At 62.6% G+C, this 20,285-nt stretch overlaps 2 protein-coding genes across 3 annotated transcripts in view; one reads left to right on the forward strand and one right to left on the reverse strand.

Moving 5' to 3' along the window:
• Positions 1-326: 326 nt before the first annotated feature.
• Positions 327-9,979, forward strand: LOC136164072 (collagen alpha-1(I) chain-like). Its single transcript, XM_065928888.1, has 9 exons — positions 327-531; positions 1,505-1,660; positions 1,773-1,888; positions 3,019-3,232; positions 4,023-4,204; positions 4,287-4,580; positions 6,284-6,356; positions 7,152-7,838; positions 8,475-9,979. Exons 1-9 carry the CDS (start codon positions 327-329, stop codon positions 9,977-9,979), a joined length of 3,432 nt encoding a protein of 1,143 aa, XP_065784960.1.
• A 2,100-nt stretch (positions 9,980-12,079) lies between these two features.
• Positions 12,080-20,285, reverse strand: part of UBR4 (ubiquitin protein ligase E3 component n-recognin 4) — a 132,213-nt gene continuing 124,007 nt past the window's right edge. For both annotated transcript variants that reach the window (XM_065929934.1, XM_065929933.1), the window contains 4 exons: positions 18,970-19,194; positions 15,695-15,785; positions 14,757-14,919; positions 12,080-12,664 (listed from right to left, as the gene is read on the reverse strand). In XM_065929934.1, coding sequence (XP_065786006.1) covers positions 12,600-12,664; positions 14,757-14,919; positions 15,695-15,785; positions 18,970-19,194 — 544 coding nt within the window. In that variant the 3' untranslated portion in view covers positions 12,080-12,599. The remainder of the gene's footprint in view (positions 12,665-14,756; positions 14,920-15,694; positions 15,786-18,969; positions 19,195-20,285) is intronic.

Raw genomic sequence — 20,285 nt, forward strand, 5'->3', positions numbered from 1 at the left:
CCCCACCCCAGGCCGCTCCTGAGGACCCCCCAGGGGCCTGGCTCGGGTCACAGGTGGCAGGGCCGAGCACTCCCGCATCTGCCTCTCGGAGCCACAGTCCGGGGCAGACACTATGGGCAGCTGCGGGGCCAACGATGGGGCAGGCTGTGCCCACGCCCTCCCTTCCTGCGAGCGCGGCCACCCACTCCCTTTCACGGGCACCAGCACGCTCGGGGTGGTCCGCGTTGTGCACGGTTTGCCCCCGTGAATCCCACGGGCACCCCGGACAGCCAGTCCTGCTTGACGTGCAGGCCCAGCCTGGTCGGGGGACAAAACACGGGGTCAGCATGCCTGGGGCCCCCGCCCCCGCCGTGAGGGCGGCTCCCCGCAGGCGCTCGGGGCTGTGCTCAGCTCTGTTGCAGGCGGGCCGGCCGGGCAGGCGGGCGGCGCACTTGTTAGCGGGCACGTGTCTGGGGCCGGAGCCGCCGGGCCGCCGCGTGGGAGACCCGGGGAGGCTGGGCCACGCCTCCAGTGCCCGGGAGGGGCACCCGCGTGACTCAGCCCCGAGCTGAGCTCAGCACGGAGCCACTTCCCTGGCCCGCCAGGGTGCCACTCCCCACGGTGGGAACAGTCTGTGCTCCCCAGATTCCCCAGAAGGGGACCCGAGTCCCCGCACAGCCGTGGCCCCAGCCCCGTGACACCTGCTGGGGCGGGTGGGCGAATGCCTGGCCAGTGGGCCTCCGCCCACCCCAGTGAAGGAGCCCCCTTACCCTCTCCTATGCGTTCCAGGGGCCACCCCCTCCCCCAGGATCAAAGAGAAAGTCATGACCGAAGAGGGGCCATCGGAGGCCGGACCCTGACCCTGCAAGCCTTCCGTGGGCCTGGGAGAGGCTGGGCCAGGCACAGATGCCCGCTGCCATGGGCAGAGGGCGCACGTCACCCAGGCTTGGTGAGCCCGTCGCAAGTGGGAGGGTCGCTGGGGGGGCACTGGGCGGCCGGCACCCAGCTCACAACGCTGCCTCAGCTCTCCTGTCTGTAAAATGGGGCCACTATGTCTTTATTTCCAAATGTAATGGTAGTTTCGTCTTTCCAACTTTAACTGAATTTCTGCTTGGCTTTTCACCAGGCTTTTGCCCTTCTTTTTTGCGGGGAAGGGGCGCTGGGCTGCAGGGCACGTGAGGTCTTGGTCTCCCAACCAGGAATCAAACTCCAGTCCCCTGCACTGGAGGCGTGGCGTCTCAGCCACTGGACGGCCTGGGGAACCCCGAAACCATTGATTCTGATGGTCTCTGCTCTGTCTCTTGAGGAGCTGCGGCCACTGGCACCGGGCTGGACACACCAACCAGGTGGGACCTCGGCTTCCACCGGGACTGTGTCCCCAGACCTGGGGCAGATGGTTGGGGGCAGGGGCCGGCCTTTAGGGTCTGGGCGGAAAACAATCAGGTGTGACCACGGCTGACCCGGGGAGCCTGGGAGCCCTCCGCATGGCCATGCCCTGGTCTCCGTCCCTCGCCCTCGTGTTCAGCTCATGCAGCACCCAGACGGCATAGCCCCGCCGAGCACAGGGCACTGGGCATCCGCAGGCACAACGAACCCCTGGTTCCTGCAACCTGTGAGCGGGCAGGGGCACATCCGGGCCCAGCAGATGGAGCTGGGGAAGAATCGCCCCAGTTTCCCTCAGGTGCCCGTCCTTGAAAGGGCAAGGCTGCCGGTGGCAAAGTCCTCCAGGTTGCCGAGCGCAGCGCCAGGGGTACAGGCAGAACAGGATTGTCCCCCTGCCCCTGGGGTCTCAGGGAGCCGGGGAGCTGGCGCTTACAGAAGCGATGCCCGGCAGACCAGTTCCGACTGTGACCCAGAGATGAGCGGTCAGGGGACCGGCTGTGAACACACCATCCAGCGGATGAATCCTGTGAGTTCAGAGCATCACAGGTACTGCGGGGACAATGAAATGGGCAAGAGGATAGACAGCAATGCGGATGGTGTTGGACAGATCCCGGGAAAGGCCCCTTGGGGGAGGTGGCACAGGATCCTAGGAGAATCTGAGGGAAGAGTGTTCTCCCTGAGGCAAGGCCCTGGGGCTGGAAAGGGCTCAGCTTGTCGGGGGAGCCCAAGTCAGTGTGGGTTCAGCCGTTCCCTCCCAGGCCACGCGGCCCCATGGCCTCTTAGGGGCACCTGCCCCAGCCCCACCCTGAGCCCTAGGAACCTGCACACAGTGAATTCTCTGCTTCTTCCATCTCCTGAAACCCAGCCGTCCTTACCTCTGCGTTGAATGCAGAGTCACAGACGAGAATTTCTGCCTTGGGGAGACCAGACCCCAGGCTATCAGAAGAGGACCAGTGGCTGCCCCCGGGGCAGGCTGGGAAAATCCCAAGAGACAGGGACCTGAGGGTCCCAGCCACCTGTCTGCCTGGGCTCAGGTGCCGAGACACGTGCCAGCCTCCACCTGATGGGGCCCCACCCTGGCGGACGGAGCTTGCCCAACAAGAGATGAGGTCACTGCCTTCTAACCGGGGGGCTGGCTCTGGTGGGAGTGAGGGGGCAGCGGTCCTGGGGGCAGGACGGGGCTCCCCAACTCCCACTCAAGGCAGGGTGGGGGTGTCACAGCTCCCAGCCCTGCCCGCCCTCCCCGCGCCAATCTATGACCCTGCGAGGCCACTTCTGGGCCCACGTGCCTTCTGCCAAGACCTCGGGAGCCTGGAAAGACTCATGTTTTGCCAGCAGGGCTTTCCTGAAGAGGCAGTGGAGAGGGGCTGAGCTGGGAGGACGGAGGAAGGGGGAGGAGGAGGGCCGTTTTGAGCAGGTTTTATGCCGGCTGGGTTGGCAGGCGTGCCAGACAGAGATGTCAGGGGAGACAGGACGAAGTGGGGGGTGCAGGGGGCAGCTGAGCCGTCCCCCCTGCAAGGAAGCCACACACTCACCTCGGGAAGGGCTGGGGGTGCGTTTGCAGGCACCCAGGTCTCGGGGCGTCTGGGCTTCGGGCAGCACTTCCCTCCCGAGGGGCGAGCCTGAGGCTCCCTCTCACCCGGATTCCCCCGCAAGGACTCCTCCCGCCGCCCTGGCCTCAGCCTCTTCTCTGCTCTCCTGCCTCGACCCTTCTTCCCCCGCTGCCCCTACCGTGCACCCCCGCCCCCCAACGGACTCAGCCCAGGCGTCTCCTCCCATTGCCCGGTGGTCCAGCCTCCTCTCCCCACCAGCCCGTGTCCCCCCATCACGGAGTCCACCTTCCCGTCCACTCCTGGGCTCGGGGCTGACCGTGCTCCTTCGGGGCAGACGCCGGGAGGGATGTGACCCATGACGGTCCCCATCCCACAGGCCTAGCACAGAGGAGGTGCTCAGAGGCCAAGAAGGGAACAGAGGCTCTAAGCAGCCGGCGGTCAGACAAACAGCATCAGGGCGCTTGGACGCGAGGGGCTGGCATGGTCCGAGGCTCAGCCGCGTGTGCTGGGAGGTTATCATGAGGCTCTTGTCATGTCTGCAGACCTGACTCCTGGTTACAGGACAGGAGCAGGTAGCAGAACCAGTTCAATGACTTCAGTGCAACAGACGAATCCTGCTGAGGAACATTCTAGAAGACCATTGGCCTAGGCCATTGCTGTGGGGAAAAGACTAGGGGTGGAGACCGTCTAGAATAATACAAAGACGCAAAGAAAAAGGCAGCCGTCAACCTCTGGAAGCCACTCACCGAGGCCTGCCCTGCAAGGTCCTCCTATCACCACAGCCCAGGCCTCCATGTTCCCATCTGTGAAATGGGGGCGTGAGCGGCTGAGTGGGTGGAGGTGTGAAAGGCTCCGGGGGAGTGCGGGAGTGTGGGGGTGAGCACGCCTGAGCTGGGTGGGGAGAGGGGGCCGAGTGAGGCCCGCTGTGGGGAGCAGGCTGCCTGCCACTCCGGGACCGGACCGTTCTCACACCCACCCCTCGTGCAGGGGGCTGGCCCGGGGATCTGCTTCATCGCCCAGCTCCCGGGTTGAGGAAGGAGGGTTAAGGCCCGTCTGGAGGCTTCCAGGAGCACCAAGGGAAGGCCTGGTCTCGTCCAATCCCCCCAGATGAGAGCGAGCCCAGCAGGGCCTGGGGCGTGCCCGCAGAGGTCCAGTCCGCCGCGGCCACGCTCCCCACGCTCCCCACCTTCCGCACCCCAGGGCGCCCCGCCCCTGCGGCGCCTCCCGGGTCCCACCGCCCGCGCGCGCGGCACCAGGCTCACCTGGCCCGGACAGTGCCCCCGCTGGCTGTGAGAACGCCCGGGCCCTCAGGGGCTGGCCTCCCCTCCCCGCAGCTGCCCCAGCCCCTGGAGATTCTGCTCCTCCACTCAGGAACCTGTCTCAAAGGCCACCTCCTCCAGGAAGCCCTCCCCCGACGCCGGCACACCACCCCTAACCGGAGGGGGCTTCTTCCTCCCTCAGGCCCCCAGCTGGGACTCAGGCCTCTCTCCTCGCCCGGAGGCCCAGCTGGGACACAGAGGCCGGGTGGATGTGTCTGCTGACCCTGCCCGTGCCGTGGGCTTAGTGGTCATAATCTTTAAATTCTGCTCTCGGGATGGGGATGAGCGGCGCCTTCTTATGGCTGAGGAGGCCGAGGCCCAGGGCTGTGATGCCATCTGCCCCCGGGTGGGTGTTGAGTGGTGGGGCTGGGAGGAGACGTCAGGTGGACAGAGGCCAAACTTCCCCACGGTTCCCGTTCCCCAGCTCCCAAGCCGGACAGAACAGGCAGACAGTGGTCCTGGTTTGCGGCCTCGGATCCTCACCTGTCAGTCGTGCGGGCCTTGCCTCCCTCCCCACGAAGGCTGCCAAGGCCCTTGCTTCCCCAGCCTCCCTGCCCGGTCGCCCAGACCCTGAAAGCAGAACCAGGAATGCAAAGAAACAGAATGAGTGCGGGACAGATGTGTGGGTCGGCAGGGGTGGCCCCGGCCACGGGACACAGGCAGGCCCGTGTCTGCAGTGACCGGATGCCGTGAGCCGGGGCTGGGACCCAGCGTGACTGCTCTACCGCCTCCCCACGTGCCACGTGGACCCTGAGGGGCCTGAGACACCTTTGTCTTCAGCCCTGCCCCACTGAGGGCGGACAGCCAGCCACAGCAGGAGGGCCCCGAGGAGAAGCCTCGGGGAGACACTTCTTAGAACTCACAGCGCTCTGGCACCTATGCTGAACTGGGCACTTTACAGTCATGGTCACACTTGACCTGTCAGGGCCCTGCTCACGGCCCGTAAAGGGGCCTGACGACCGTGGGGCGAAGCTGCCTGCCAGGGGGAGAGGCTGCTGTTCGCTCGCTCAGTCGTATCCGACTCTCTGCGACCCCACGGACTGCAGCACGCCAGGCCTCCCTGTCCTTCACCATCTCCCAGAGCTTACTCAAACTCATGTCCATTGAGTCGGTGATGCCACGCAACCCTCTCATCCTCTGTCGTCCCCTTCTCCTCCTGCCCTCAATCTTTCCCAGCATCAGGGTCTTTTCAAATGAGTCAGCTCCTTGAATCAGGTGGTCAAAGTATTGGAGCTTCAGCTTAAGCATCAGTCCTTCCAATGAATATTCAGGGTGGATCTCCTTTAGGATGGACTGGTTGGATCTCCTTGCAGTCCAGGGCACTCTCAAGAGTCTTCTCCAACACCACAGTTCAAAAGCATCAGTTCTTCGGCGCTCAGCTTTCTTTACAGTCCAACTCTCACATCCATACATGACTACTGGAAAAACTATAGCTTTGAGTAGATAGACCTTTGTCAGCAAATAGATGTCTCTGTTTTTTTACACACTGTTTAGGTTGGTCTTAACCTCCCTTCCAAGGAGCAAGCGTCTTTGAATTTCATGGCTGCAGTCACCATCTGCAGTGATTCTGGACACTAAGTAAATAAAATCTGTCACTGATTCCACTTCTCCCGTCCTATTTGCCATGAAGTGATGGGACCAGGTGCCAGGATCTTAGTTTTTTTAATATTGAGTTTTAAGAGGCGGTCAGACCCAGGACAGTCTGACTCCGGAGCCGAAACGACCTTTGGCATCCTCACGCCCCACTCCCCTCCTCCACGTAGCACACCCAGCCTCTTCCTGGATGCCTCCCGACAGCTCTTGTCATTGTAGGAGCCCTGCTGTGAAGGGAACCCACCCAGGTCTGTGAAAGCCTGTCGGGGGTGACTCCAACAACCCACCCTTCCAGAGCCTCCTGAGCCCGCGGCTGCACAAGCACTCTTGTGCTTAACCCAGAGGCACGTTCACCTCACACGTGGAGAAACTGAGGCCCAGAGAGGTAAAGGGCTTGGACTGAGGTTGCACAGCCAGCTCTGAACCCAAGACTGACCCCAAGCCCTTTCCCCCCAGGCCCTCCCCCACCGCCATGCCGAGGAGCTTGGGGAGGGCCCTGGGCCAGCCCACAGGGTCTCCGCACCCTCCCGTGATGGGGAAGCCACTGCAGACGCCCGGAGCTGAGGCTGCCGGAGCCTGCCTCACCTGCACACCACCCTGCAGGCCCCCACGGCCCCCAGGAGAAGCCTCTGTGCCTGCCCCCGGGTCCTGCCCTCTACACTCCAGGCCTGTGGGCCCTGGAGTCCCCCAGACATGCCAGGCTCTTCCCAGCTTTCAGCCTGCTCCCTTGAAGCCCCCGCCACAGGTCAAGTCTCTTCCAAGGAAGTGGAGGGGGCTTCCCTGTGGTCAGGGCCTGAGTTTGCTTAAACTGTGTGTTCAACGACCACGTGAGTTAGGGTTGTCAGATATAACAAAGAAAAATGCAGGCGGTGCAGTAAAATTTGAATTTCAGATAAATGATTAGCAATTTCTTTTTTTTAGTATAAGTATATCCCAATACGGCATGTGCTATATGCACATTAAAAAAAACAAAAACAAAAACCTGTTCTGTGTAGTCACTGGTGGGGGGGCTATTTGTAAAAAAAAAAATTATTTGTGGTTTATCTGAAATTTAAATTTGTCTCAGCACCCAGAATTTCATTCGGCAACCCTAATCGGAGGACCTGCCTTGGGTGAGGACGCCCATCATTGGGCCTGAATGTCCTCTTTGTAACAGAACGACGCCCACCTGCTCAAGTCAGAAGGGAAGTGACCGTCAGGTGTGGGCAGAGTGCTGCAGATAGCAGGGCTGAGAGCAGAGGGAGGGAAAGGTGAAGGGTAGAGGGGTCGCTACCTGTGGGCGGGACCCCCCGAGTCCACACTTGAGGCAGCGGGGCCCTTTCAGCTGCGGGAGCCGGAGGGGAGAAAGGACCGGCGTCCTACCCGGGGCGAAGGGCCAGCCACCTCCAGAGCCAGCAGAGGCACAGGTGGTGCCGTCGGGCTGCGTGCAGTCACCCTGGCTCCACGGCTGGGGCCCGGGCCCCTGAACGAGCGGGCGGCTGCCCCCGGGGGCACGGGGCACGGGCCGGGGCCCCAGCCGCTCACAGCCCCAAGCCCAGCACTCAGGCCCCGGCAAACGGTAGCCACCTCCCACCTGCCCGGTTCGCCGGGCGTCAGGCCATCAGGGCCCGGCCACCTGCCCCGTCACCAAGCCCCGAATCACTGTCCGGGGCCTTGCATCTCGTCAGTCCCACCCCCGCGCATGGTTCCCGCGAGCGGATGGAGGACCCCTGGCTGTGGCCGCCCTGCCCATTTGTGGAGCACCCGGCTGGCGCCCTCCCAGAGCTGTGTCCTCCAGCTGGGAGCTGGGCCCACCCAATCAAACCCCTGCCCAGACCGGATGGGGAACGGGACCAGGTGACGGAGCAGGGCTCAGGCCGGCTTCCCGGCAGAGGACCCCACTTACAGGCCATGTGGCCTTGGGCGGGCAAGTTTGCCTCTCTGAGCCTCAGGTGCCTCATCTGGGAAGCAGGAAGTACATCAGAGCCCAGGAATCATGCCCGGCACGGTGCTGGGCCCGGGCAGGGACTCGGTAAACAAGAGTGTTGTTCAGTCGCTCAGCCGTGTCCACTCTGTGACCCCATGGGCTGCAGCAGGCCAGGCCTCCCGATCCATCACCAACCCCTGGAGTTCACCCAAACCCACGTCCATTGAGTTGCTGATGCCATCCAATCATCTCATCCTCTGTCGTCCCCTTCTTCTCCTGCATCAGGGTCTTTTCAAATGAGTCAGTTCTTTGCATCAGGAGGCCAAAGTACCAGAGTTTCAGCTTCAGCATCAGTCCCTCCAATGAATATTCAGGACTGATCTCCTTTAGGATGGACTGGTTGGATCTCCTTGCAGTCCAGGGGACTCTCAATAGCCTTCTCCAGTCCCCAGTTATCTAAACCTATTGACAGCTTGACAGCGGGCAGGAAGCCCCCTTGGAGGCTGAGGCAGGCGAGCGGATAGCTGGAGCTGGGTTAATGAGGTCACGGGGCAGAGATGGCGGAGGGACCTGAGAGAGAGTCTCAAGAGCAGCTGCTGGAGGACTTCCCTCGTGGTCCAGTGGTTAAGACTGCGCTTCCAATGCAGGGGTGCGGGTTCGATCCCTGGCACCATGCAGGGTGGCCAAAAACCAAACAAAAACAAGGAGAGACCCGTCTCCTCCACCCCTGCCGGTGCTCAGGGTCCCCACGCCAGGGACGGCCCTTCCCCGGGCCCCTCAGTGACACCCCCATAAACCCCGGGATGGACTCTGGCCCCGTCCAGCGGCCCCACTCAGCCCCCGTCAGCAGCAGGGACTGCAGCTCTCCCGCCCAGGGCAGCCCAGCCACCACCCGCTCCCCCGAGGGGCCTGGGCGGAAGCGCGGGGCCTGCTCCGGACGCGGAAGCCGGGGGCACATGTGGGCAGTGCACAGCAGGCACCACACTCCACCTGCCACCTTCTCTCCCCGGACAGCTGCCCTCCTCCGGGGCCACCTCTGCCCCCTTTTCCTCTCTCCAGGGTCGCCCAGGCCGTGGAAAGCCTTCTCCACACACCCGGGTGACCACCCCAGTGCCGACTCTGTCAGCCCAGGGGACGGGAGAGGACAAGGGCTGAGGCTGTGGCCTCGGGCAGGCCTCCATCCTGCGTACCCCACCGTCCCCGGCCCAGAGGGGCCAGAGGGCACCTTCCCAGCTCTGAAGCCGGCGGAGGGCTCCGGCCTGGCCCACGCCACCGGACACAGCCCGGAGCCCTGGAGGGCAGGGGGGCGCCCACATGCTGAGCCCCGGGGGAAGAGCCCTGCCCGGCACATTCCTCGGCCAGAGGCTCCAGGCTCAGCCGGGAGCAAAGGGGGCCAGCTGGCGGCACACGAGCCTGCGCCAGCCTCCGAGACTGAGATCGGGTGGCAGACGAGGACAGACGGGAAAGGCAGCAGCCCTGGGCAAGGACCGCAGAGCTGCAGAGACACAAGGAACCCGGAGCAAACAGATACCACGGAGGCGCGGGGCCTGCTCCGGACGCGGAGGCTCGTGGGCTGGCGTGAGCGCAAGCGGCGCGTGCACGGCCGCGTGCGTGCTGCTGAGCTCCTGTCCTGGCAGCCAGGACGGCAGAGGGCTGGGTGGAGGGGCGGCAGGAGCAAGCGACGTGGGGTCAGGGAAGAGGCAGGCCGAGGGCTGTGGGCAGAGAGACAGCAGCACCAGAGCCAGGCTACAGTTCGAAGGCAGAGGGAGTCTCCCTTTCGGGCTGGTCCCTGGCCCCCGGGGCCCACGGGGCCAAAGCAGCAGGACGCGCCTGGGGCCAGGGTCCACCAGCGCTCGCTGCAGGACCAGCAGGGCACGCGTGACAGCTCGGCAGGTCAGTGGTGGAGCTGCACTGGCCCGCGGCCCCGTGTCCGATGCCCCATCGCCACCCCTGCGCTCACGAGGGTCTCAGCTGCATGGCTCGGACGGTTGGCGCGCCCCTGGGCCCTCGGCATCCCGCACGCCGCCCCGTGCCAAGGGGACAGTCCAGACAGGAGGGCTCACAGGCAAGCGGGGCGGACGCGACCTTGGAGTCCCACCCCCACCCGCCCTGACTCCCGGCAGGCAGACCGCTTCCTGTGGGGCCGTCTCCTCACCTGGGAGCGGGGAGAGGCGGAACGCCTGCCCCAACACGTGGGGCTGACGCGGGAACGCCAACGAGAAGAGTCCCGACGTCTTGGCCAATAAAACCGAGGGTGGGGGCGGACAGAGGGGCCTTGTGGGGGGCGGGGGACACTTGACCCCCGTGTGGTCCCCTCACAGAGCAGAGCACTGAACTCGGAAGGCCGGGGGCCAGGGAAGATGCAACCCGCTGGAGGAGCCCCGAGGCCTTAGCCGTTCACTCTAGAAGAAGGGGCTGAAACCCTGTCTCAGGATTTATTGCTGAAGGCGGACTCCAAGGTCTTAAACCCTGCAGCCATCATTAGGCGGGGCCAGCCTGGCGTCCTCTGAACCCCCCACTGGGGTCGCCTGTTGAGAAAGACAAGGACCCATGAAGCAGTCAGCCCAGAAAACGGCTCGGGACAGGAGGGGACTGGTTCCTCAGGTACCTCATGTCCTTTGCTGCCCTTGGGAGACGCTGGCTGGTGGAGTGAGGTCTCACCCTTGGCCAGTCTTCCCCCCGGCCCAAGCTCCGCCAGGGGCCCCACCTGGGACCCATCACAGACCAGACGGCCTCCATGCCAGCCAGCCACCCGTGACTGAGGCGGCCCCTGGAAAGCACCCCGGGAAGAAACCATTAAGAGCTGTGACCGTGAAACAAGGGGCTTGATGCCGACTGATGGCCTGGGCCAAGGTTCTGAGGCTTTTGCAAGAAATCAAAAAACAAAGGGCAGAGAAAAAGTGAACATCTCATCATGAGCTTTGGGGGCGCCAGCCCTGCCAGCCCAAGGAACCAAGCCGTGGCTGAGCTCCTGAAGGTGCTCGGTCAGCCCGTGGCCCCAAGGCGTGAGCACACGCGCGGTTCAGCCTCCGATGGCGCTCGACGCGCAGGTCCAGTCCTGCCTGCTCACCCGCACCCTCCCCCACGCTCCCCGCGGGCATGTTGGCCCAGATGCGGCCGCTCCAGCTCACTCCCGGCTGGGAGGTTATGTAAGAGCAGCTCCACACAGCAGCGTGGACCCTCGGGACACAGCAGGGGGCAGGAGACGATGGACCTGCCAGAGGGAATGAAATCGCTGTGCTCGGGTGAGAAGCATGTTCCCGACAAGGCCCGTCATCCACCTTCAAAGCCGGACGTATCTGGACCCCACCTGAGACGCAGAGTCTGTTAAAGCCAAGATTCCACAGACTGCAAGTGAGTCATCAGTGATAAGGACAGTCACTTCCTTACCACAGGGCAGTAAGTAAACTGGTGTAAACCAAGCAACCACCCCACCCCGCAGAGACCGACAGTGCATTTCACAGGGGTCGGGGGAGAGTGTGGCGCCATCAGGGGGGCGGAGCTGAGATGTGAACGAAGGGGTGGGTGCCCTCGCCCTCCCCTGAGCCTGGCGGCCCCTCAGGAAGCCCAGCCGCCCTCTCACGCCCCCAGGCCCCCGCGCACTTGGTGCACACTGTGCTCGCCTGCCAGGGCCCCCAGCCCGGCTCCTGCGACAAACCGCCTCCATCTCCCGGTGACTGCCTGTGGTGCCTGGCCGGGGGCTCGGGCAGGGCCCCAAGTCCTGGCTCCGGGCGTCCTCTGATGACGCCTGGTGTGCCTCCTGTCCCAAACGGTCTGGCCTGAGCAGGGGGCCACATAAACTGGACATCAAAACCAGGGAGGCAGGAGGCAGAGTGGCGCACGGGGAGCTGAAGGAGGCAGCCACTGCAAGCTCTCCCTCTCCGCAAGCCCTTGGTCACGTCGGCCTTGCCCTGAGATCTGGGGAGCTCATGGGGGCCCTGCTGCCTCGAGGAGACGGCTGCTGCCCACCAACGTGGCAACTGCCGCAGCGGTTCAAGACACGGCCTCAGGGGCACAGACCTCCGCTCCAGCAGCGACCAGCTGGGGGGCCTTGAGCAAGTGAGGCAGGTTCACAGTGCCCTCCGGCAGGGCTGTTAAAAGACTAGAAATCACACACACACGGCCTGGAAGAGAAGGCGCTCATAAGGGGCAGCTCCTCGTCATTCTAAGTCTGCCCCAGGCCTCTCCCAACGTGGCAACCCTGCAAACATCGCCAAAGGATTGCCAATTCGAATGCCAGAAAGACCAGAAAGACCAGCGCCCAGCTGTGTTGAGCCCACCTTTGGCCGGGGACTAGAAAATCACGTGTCTTTGGGCTCCAGCTCTTCAGGCCCAAACAATGAAGAGAGAAGCCAAGGCATTTATTTCAGGGAAGATCACAGCCGTCATACGCGGTGCCCCAACTTGCTGGCTGAGAACAGACAGGCTCCATTCGGTGCCAAGAGACCGCGAACATGATACACACGGAGCTCCCTGCCGACGCCGGCAAGGGCCGTGCAGGCAAGGAGACGTACTTGGCCAGTGTCACCGAGGAGGGGCTTGAGCGCAGGCAACACCTTCCTTTCCAACGGGTGTGAAGTCACTCATTTATTTCTCAACAAGTGCACACGCAGGGACTCTGGGCCAGGAGAACTCGTGGCTCCCAGGTATGTGCGAGTCCTTCGACAGCTTGGGTTACAGACAACGTCAGAGCTAGCGCACCGCACACACGAGATACAACAGGGAGCCTGAGATCCCAAGCCACTCCAGGAGGAGTGAGGGGAAGGGGAGCAGTGACGCGGCGCCCCAGGGGATCGCGTGGGAGGAGGGACACCGAGGGCGCAGGCAGGCAGCTTCCGTCTCTGTCGACCGGCCTCCGTGTGGGGCTCAGGGCACTGAGTTCAGCAGGTCCTTCAGGAAGCTCTCTGCATCCGTGACTTCTGACAAGAGACCTGGAAAACAGGCGGGGGCTGCTTAGCCACGGCATGCACGGCCCAGCCCGAGTCACGGCGGCTGCGTCCTTGTGGAGAACACAGGGTCCCCCAACGAGCTCCAACCAGCTGCTCACCGGAGCCCAGAGACGGCAGGGAGACGGTCACCGAGCAAACACTTACTTGCCAGTCAGGGGCGCCGCGCTCATGATCTCCCAAGAGTTGAGATGCTAAACCTGGGTTCCTGGACCCTGCAGGGAGCCTGCAAGTCCACAGTGGCGCAGCGCACAAAGGAGGGGTCTCTGGAAAGCATCTCTGCAGTCTTCAGCATATTTCAGAGGGACCGGCCAAGAAAGGCCGACCCCACCACCCTCGGGGGCTGGGACCCAACCCCTGGTCCTGGGCCTGGTGCCAGCGGCCAGTGCTCAGGAGCTCTGTTCCCTCCACCGCCAGATGGGGGGCCAGGGGTCAGACGAGGCCAGTCTTGGCAAAGTGCCGTGGGCACAGCATCGGGCCCCCTGCAGCCCTGCCCCTCCCTCACAAACAGGGTTCACATTTGACCACCGTGGGGCCGTCAACCCGCAGGCCTGGCCAACGCTCAGAGGTGTCTCCCGGCAGCCCCGCTAACAGAGGGAGAGTGACTCCCATCGGTTCTTGCTGGTTTTGGAAGGTGTTTCTGTCCTTGCGTTTGAAGAGGGTGTGTCTGATGTTCTGAAATTTTCTACCAGTTTGAACAAAGCAATAAAGCCAGGTTGTGAACGCCTGTGCTCGGAGTGCAAGGGGCAGAGGCTCCCACCCCACTTGACAGGGCCTTGCTCTCCCTGCCCGGGGCTGACACGAAGCCCCTCCTTCCCATGCCCACCCCCTCCTCCTCTGGCCCAGGCTCTGCCATTCTGGAGATGCTCCGCAGACCCCTGGGCGACAGGCATGGCGCTGGGCCCTGAGAACACAGACACAGGGCTACCTGCTCTCACTCAGGACTGCTTTCCAATGAAACACTAAGAGTGCAGCCAAAGTGAAGTGTCCAGGCCGAAAAGACCCTCCTGAGAGCTCCGAGTGAAGTTAACAAAGAGATGCAGGTGGGCAGTGCCAAGTCCTGATGCCCAGACAACTTGGGGGGCAGCAGGCCCGCAAAGGCAAAAAGGGCGCCCAGCCCACAGGAGCGAGGCAGGCACGGCCCCGCACTCTGGCTCTGGGAGCCCCGCCAAAAAGGGCGCCCAGCCCACAGGAGCGGGGCAGGCGCGGCCCCGCGCTATGCCTCTGGGAGCCCCGCCAAAAAGGGTGCCCAGCCCATAGGAGCGGGGCAGTCGTGGCCCCGCGCTCTGGCTCTGGCCGGGGGCCAGGTTGTGGCCTCAGGGGGCGCGGAGCCTTCGTTCCGGGTGGGTTTTCTCAGCGCTGGCCCAAGGCCCCTCCCTTTGCTGTCACCTGCTGCGTCCTGAAATCAAACGAAGTGTGATGTATGCCGCTGGTACGACAGGCCCATTGCCCACACTGTACACCGGAAGACGACGGGGGGCCTCAGTCCCCAGCGGGGTGAGGGCCCGTCTGAGGGCATCGCGGGCACGGCAGGTCGAGGTGCTGCCCTGTACCTGCCAGCAGAGCCTTTCTCTGCCCTCCCTCGATACTGTTCTCTCAGGAATCAGGGTTGGTATCACCCACACCTCCCCAGGGGCAGCTGTGACATATGATGTCTGGATCCCCAACAGGCAGGAGGAAGACAGGCAAGCTCCATGTTAATTCTGTGAAGTGCTGTAAATAGTCAGGAAGGCAAAGGCACTCTAGTGCTTTTTCCAAGCATTCCCATTGGGAAGCTGTTCAGTCATCAAAGCCTCGGCTATACCACCTGTAAAATGTGCAGAGCCACAGCCCCACCTCACACTGGGATGCCCTGCGTCCTGGGGACGCGCGTGCGCCGCACACAGCGCCTGGGCTGAAGTGAGCCCCATGTCGCAGCTGCATCTCGTTAACCCGTGACTGGGCAGGTACACACCTCTCCTGGACCTCGTGAGGGTCGCCCACAGGCTGGTTCTTGCCTGTTTTTCCCCGTGTATGAAGATGAAAGCAACGGCCACCCCGCTACGGTCTGTGAAAGATGAAAACCCTTGACACTGACCGGCGGCGTCGAAGAACTCCGAGAAGGTCTCCACCGGCATGAACTCCTCCTGGAAGGCCTTCAGGGCCTTGTCGGCGGCCTCATGGATGGGCATGTCGTTGTGGCGGATGTACTCGGCGAGGGAGCAGGACCAGCCTCCCTCTGTGTTGCTGGTCGGCACCTTCTACAAGATGCAGCAGGAGACGGGCCGGGTGGTCACCGGGGCCCCAGCCCAGGCAGGGAGGACACGCACCCTCCCGTCACACCCACATTTTCCCTGGAGGACGCATTGTGCTTCCAGGAGCAACACCGCTTCCGACCACTCCTCTCACAGCCCCTCTCAGGCACAAGTCCTGGGAACCTACAAGCCTCGACAGGCGACACGCGCTCCCCTCCCCACACCTCCCACACCTCCCACACCTGCACTTCCCCAGGAAGCGGGGCTCGTCAACACGGTTTAATTGCGCTGCTTCACCCAGATGAGGGAAGGAGCCAGCTGTAAACCCTCTGAGTCTCTCAAGGCGGAGAGGAGGGACCCTATTATGAAGGTGACCAAAAAGTCCATTCGGGTTTTTCTGCACTATCTCATGGAAGAAACTTTTTGGCCAAGCTAACATAAGCTGGGCTGGAATAAGTTACACTCACACAAGGCAATGGACTTGACCCCAGAAGGGACAAGAGCAACCAACATGAAAGGGTGACTCTGGGAGGGTGGGGGGCACCCGCCTGAAGGACGGGGTCTGCGACAGCAGGAGACAGGGCCCAGGAACGGAGTGGCCGTGGGTACAAACGCAGTCACGGACAGGGGTCTAAGCCACTGCAAACCCTCCCCACCGTGGGTGGGCACCGCCTGTTTCTCGGGGGACCTGATGGAGCCGGAGGCCAAGGCAGGGCCAGAGCCCCCACACAGACGTCCACATGCCTGCCAAGCCCAGCCAGGCTCCCAGGGGCTGCCTTACCTTAAACATGTTGTAAATGAGATCGACAAGGGCCCAAAAGAGAAGGGAAGAGCGATACGCTGAGTAGTCCTTCAACGACTTGTCTGTCAGCCTGGAAAAGTGTCAAATCTCAGGTCTGTGGGGGCCCAGGGAGAGACTCGCGAGGAGAAAGCCCAGCGCTCTGGGAGCAGGGAAGGACCCTGGGAGTCATGCCCCCTCGATCCAGCCCCCCCCTCAGCCATCTTCTCAGAGGGAAGCAACTGGGGCCAGAGCTGCTGAGGTGCTGGGGCCTGGGGCTTCATTCACCACACGACAAGATGTCCTGTGCAAGGTACCTCAGCCGTGACCCTGCCGAGTCAGGGGAGATGGGGCAGAGGAGGAGAGAAGCCGCAGGCGTGACGGCCAACAGGCTACTGCCCCCAAGAGACGAGGCGGAGCCCGCGCTCCCCTGGGTTCAGCCCACACATGCTCTCAAACTTAACGGGATATAGTAAGTGAAGGAGGAAACAAAGGCTCTGCTTCAGTCCCTACGTTCCCACCAGCAGAATTTTTACCTGAACCAGCCACACACAGGAACTTATCAACCACGTGCCGTGCTGAGAAACAGAAGCTAGTGGAAAGCTGGTTTTGAGCAACAGTGACAACTGGGATAGGAGCTGCAAACACCCCGACACTTCCTAAATCCCGGCGTAATCCCAGAGCTGCTCACCACACCCCTGGGTTCCTGACCTGCATCACTGTCACCTAATCCAGTGATTCAGTTCAGGATCAGAGAGCAGCCAGGAATACCGGGGTACTGGTGACAGCAGCGTCCACCGCCTACTCAGCAGAGGCTCTGGGTCTCAGGAATGATTACACAAGACAGAGCCGCCGTGAAATCCAGGGAGGCCAGTCCTCTCGGCACAGGGGTGAGGTGCCCGTACCTGGATGCAGTGTCTACAACCCAAGATCTGGGATAGGTGTTGTCTGTAAGGGCTAAAGAACCCGTCATGGAGATTCTACCCCTGAAACAGAGTCTGCAACCAAAAGGACCAGACTGAGTACTGAAATGTGCATGCACACACACATGTTTATAGACGCTAGACTCATAAGACGAGCACAGATGTTATTCACTTAGAGGTTAAAACCACACTGTGTGTGTGGGCCTGAGTGAAGGGACTACCCAGCACAGCACAGGCTGCCCTCAGTAGACGTCTGAGCTGGTAACCAGAGAAAGGGGACGAAGGGGGACGGCTCTGCTTGCCAAAGCGCCGCCTGCACCCCCCAACCCCAGCCTCTCCAGAGCGCCCGCCTCTGCCCCTCCACACCTGCCCTCAGTAAACGTCTGAGCTGGTAACCAGAGAAAGGGGACGAAGGGAGACAGCTCTGCTTGCCAAAGCGCCGCCTGCACCCCCCAACCCCAGCCCCTCCGAGCGCCGGCCTCCGCCCCTCCCACAGTGCAGGCGCACACCCAGCCTAAAGGGAGCCTGCTGCGGGGTGGGCCTGGAGGCAGGACGAGAGCTCTCTCCCAGCAGGTCTGCGTGCCGGCAGACAGGAGCAGGAGAGGCTCTGACGGACACCTAGGAAAGTCCCAGGCTTAAACGCTTGCAAGTTCCTTGCAGACTTTTTCCTGAATGTGAAACCCACAGGAGAAAGCAACTTTGCGCAGATTCCCAGGTTCTGTGTATCTGCCGCACCCCCCACAACGGACTCAGGAGGAAGCCGCTGGGCAGCACTGCCCCGCCTCCAGGGGCCCCTCGCACGCCCTCCTGGGGGGGGGGGGGGTCCTGCTGCTCTGCCGCCCGGCTCACACCCCCAGCCCGCCTGCGCTGCTCCTTCTCGGAGCTCTTTTGCCTCGGTGGCAGGAATCCGGGGTGGCCCTGCCCGACTTAATTATTTAAGGCTCATTAGTGAAGGTGACTAAACTGCTACACAGAAAATGGCAACTCATGAGCCAGCTCACGCTGGATTTCCTAATTAAGCTGTGACCAAATCGGCTTTTCCTTAACTGCCTGGGACACTAATGAATGCCAGTCTCCTAGGTGAAAGCCACACAGCTCCCGTGGGCTCGGGTTTCACACCTGTCACCGAGGCCCTGTACCCAGCGGACAGCCACTCTGCGCTGTGGACGCAGGCCGAGTCTGCTCACCCACAACTCAGCACCGCCCACATCCCACTTTTTGATTCCTAGGAGCGAGCTAAGGGCTAGGATTCCTCAGCGATTCTTGAACAACAACAAAGCGAGCTAAATATTAATGCTTCGGGCTCTTGGGAAACCCTGGGAAGTGCTTGGTCTGGAATGGGGATTGGGGCTGGGCAGGACTCTAGAGGCCGGGGCAGGCTGGATCCACCAGCGGAGCTCCAACCTGCTCTCTGGGCCATGAGGTGCCCACAAACAGCAACGGGATAAATCGGAGCAGACGGAGGTGGAGACACCAGGTGCACAAACTCAGGCCCACGGCTCTTTCCACTTGGTTTGTCACTACTGGGGCCCAAAAGCTCCTCCTCTGTGCCCTTGCTGGAAATGTCCCCTTGAATCCTAAAAACACGAGGACAGACCTCCCCAAAGCGAAGCAGGTTTCCCTCAAGGGGCAGAAGCAAGCCACCAACCCACACCCTACTTTGCAGCCTGGGCACGCGGACTGCAGGGGCCACCCCGGGCCGAGAGCCGCGGCGTCACGGGGCCCCCGAGGCGTGCGGGAATCCACGCGGTCCTTACAGAGGGCTTCTCGCTGTTGTCGTCTGCAGTTGTTTCCCTCAGGACACCTCCCTGATGACCCAAATCACAGCACGGGGTCATTAAAACGAAGACCACTTCCTTCCTAAAATGCCCTCCTTCTTCAGGAGGTATCCGGCAGCAGAGACAGAGGAAAGGCTCGCAGAACGTGGGGCAGAGGGAAGAGGAGTGTGACCAAGGAGAGAGATGACGCATTTTCAATGTCAGAAAAGAAGCTCCCTGAGCACGGCCCTGAGGCTTTGCTAGTTTAAGCCGGGCCTAGCAAGATTTGGAAAACCGGGCTACCTGTCCCAGCCGCCTGCTGGCCCAAACTCTTCTCCTGAGAGGCTGCACGCGGTGCCTGGCTGGCTTCCTCCCTGAGGAATTTCGCAGAGGTGAGCCCAGCTCACTCCTAGAGGCTGAACACCTGCCAGCCATCAGGCCGAGACTCTCAGTGAGACAGTCTGAGTGGGGTCAGGGTCAACCAAAGGCTACGAGCTGCCTCCTCTCAGCACCTGACATTCAGCCAGCTTCTCCAGAGTGGCTTTCAGAGCCCAGGTAACAGCCTCCTGAGCAGAGGCTTCCCGAAGCGAGCACTGACCTGGTGGCGCCCCCTGGAGATACTGCCCGGGCCTGAGAGGTCACCAGCAGCCTCCGCAGGATTTCCACGCGGACAGCTCGCCACTTCTCCGGGGGCAGGACGTGCAGGGCCAGGACCGTGAAATAGTGGGGTCCGTCCACTTCGAAGGCACTCTCCACCCACTTCTCCTTGGGCTGCTCCAGAAAGCCCTGGAGGTTCTTCTCCTCTCGGGATGTTGCTCGGGTTCTGGAAGAAAGGGGACACTCTGAGAACTGGGCAGACGCAGGCCCGAGCAGCAGGAGGGGCGAGGGTGTGCCCGGCTTCCCGCCGGGAAGCTTCCTGAAGCGCCCCTCCCGCCCCTTTCCAGGCGGAGCAGCCGCCCCCCAGGTCCCTGTCGGTGGCATCCTCCTCACCCCCCACCCCCGTCCAGCTCCACACAAGTCCAACATGCACGTGACCAGCACTCCCACAAACACTCCACCGTCTCAGTGTCCTGACGACTCCCCTTTACCAGGGTGTGTGATGGCCTGGGGGTGAGGTGACGTGCCTCAAGTCACGGGTCTGTAGCCTCTGACTGAGCCCACGGCCCACAGGCCCCGACTCCGTGAGTCTCAGTACAGCTAACTGTTCACATGGCATTGGCCCCAGGTCCCTCCCAGGCTATTCGGGTTTGCTCTCTTACGGCTCTCGGGCCCTGTCTCCTTCCTTAGACTAGAGTCCTCCCGGCGCGCCCTGCTCCCGTTCCCGCGCCCCTGCACGGCAGTAACAGCGGCAATCGTCTGCTTCCCCGCCAGGTGCATGCTAAGCTCATCTCGTTTGATCCTCGTGAGAACCCAGGGAGACAGCTACCCCCTCAGTGTTAAAGGAGGGACTGGGGTTTGAGCAGGCCGTCTGGCTCCGCCTCCCCCGCGTGGACCCCCACTCTCTGCCAGGAAGCTTCCGCCAGCCGCTGGATGGGCCCTGGAGGCCACTGTGCCCCCATGACCCGGATGGCGCTCTCAGACCCAGAGGGCCTGCTGCCCTTTATAACCTCGTGGAGGGAAATAAAAACACCGGGGGCATGGACGCAAGGTCACGTGGCCTGCGGATGGCGCTGCGGGCACTGGACGGGGCGGCTGGGGGCGGTGCAGGGTCAGCACGCCCTCTTTCGCTCCACGGACAGGATGTGCTGGGACGGGAACACGGGACTCAGAATCAGGAACCAGAAGCTTCGTGCCATCGCAGGACCCGCTCAACTCTGCTGGATCGTGGTGCGTGTCACACCGTCACCTTCATATACAAAGGCGGGAACCCTGCTCAACCAGCCCCCGTGACCAAGCTCACACACCGTGAGCCGG

This window comes from Muntiacus reevesi, chromosome 3, assembly GCF_963930625.1.
Source record: "Muntiacus reevesi chromosome 3, mMunRee1.1, whole genome shotgun sequence".
Taxonomy (NCBI): domain Eukaryota; kingdom Metazoa; phylum Chordata; class Mammalia; order Artiodactyla; family Cervidae; genus Muntiacus; species Muntiacus reevesi.

Bases quoted from the DNA above. Each gene is read 5' to 3' on its own strand.
- LOC136164072 (XM_065928888.1), top strand. From the start codon at position 327: ATGCCTGGGGCCCCCGCCCCCGCCGTGAGGGCGGCTCCCCGCAGGCGC. The intron at 4,581-6,283 runs GTGGGTGTTGAG...CTTTCCCCCCAG, and splicing joins GTGATGCCATCTGCCCCCGG to GCCCTCCCCCACCGCCATGC. The intron at 7,839-8,474 runs GTAAACAAGAGT...GCCGGTGCTCAG, and splicing joins TGGGCCCGGGCAGGGACTCG to GGTCCCCACGCCAGGGACGG.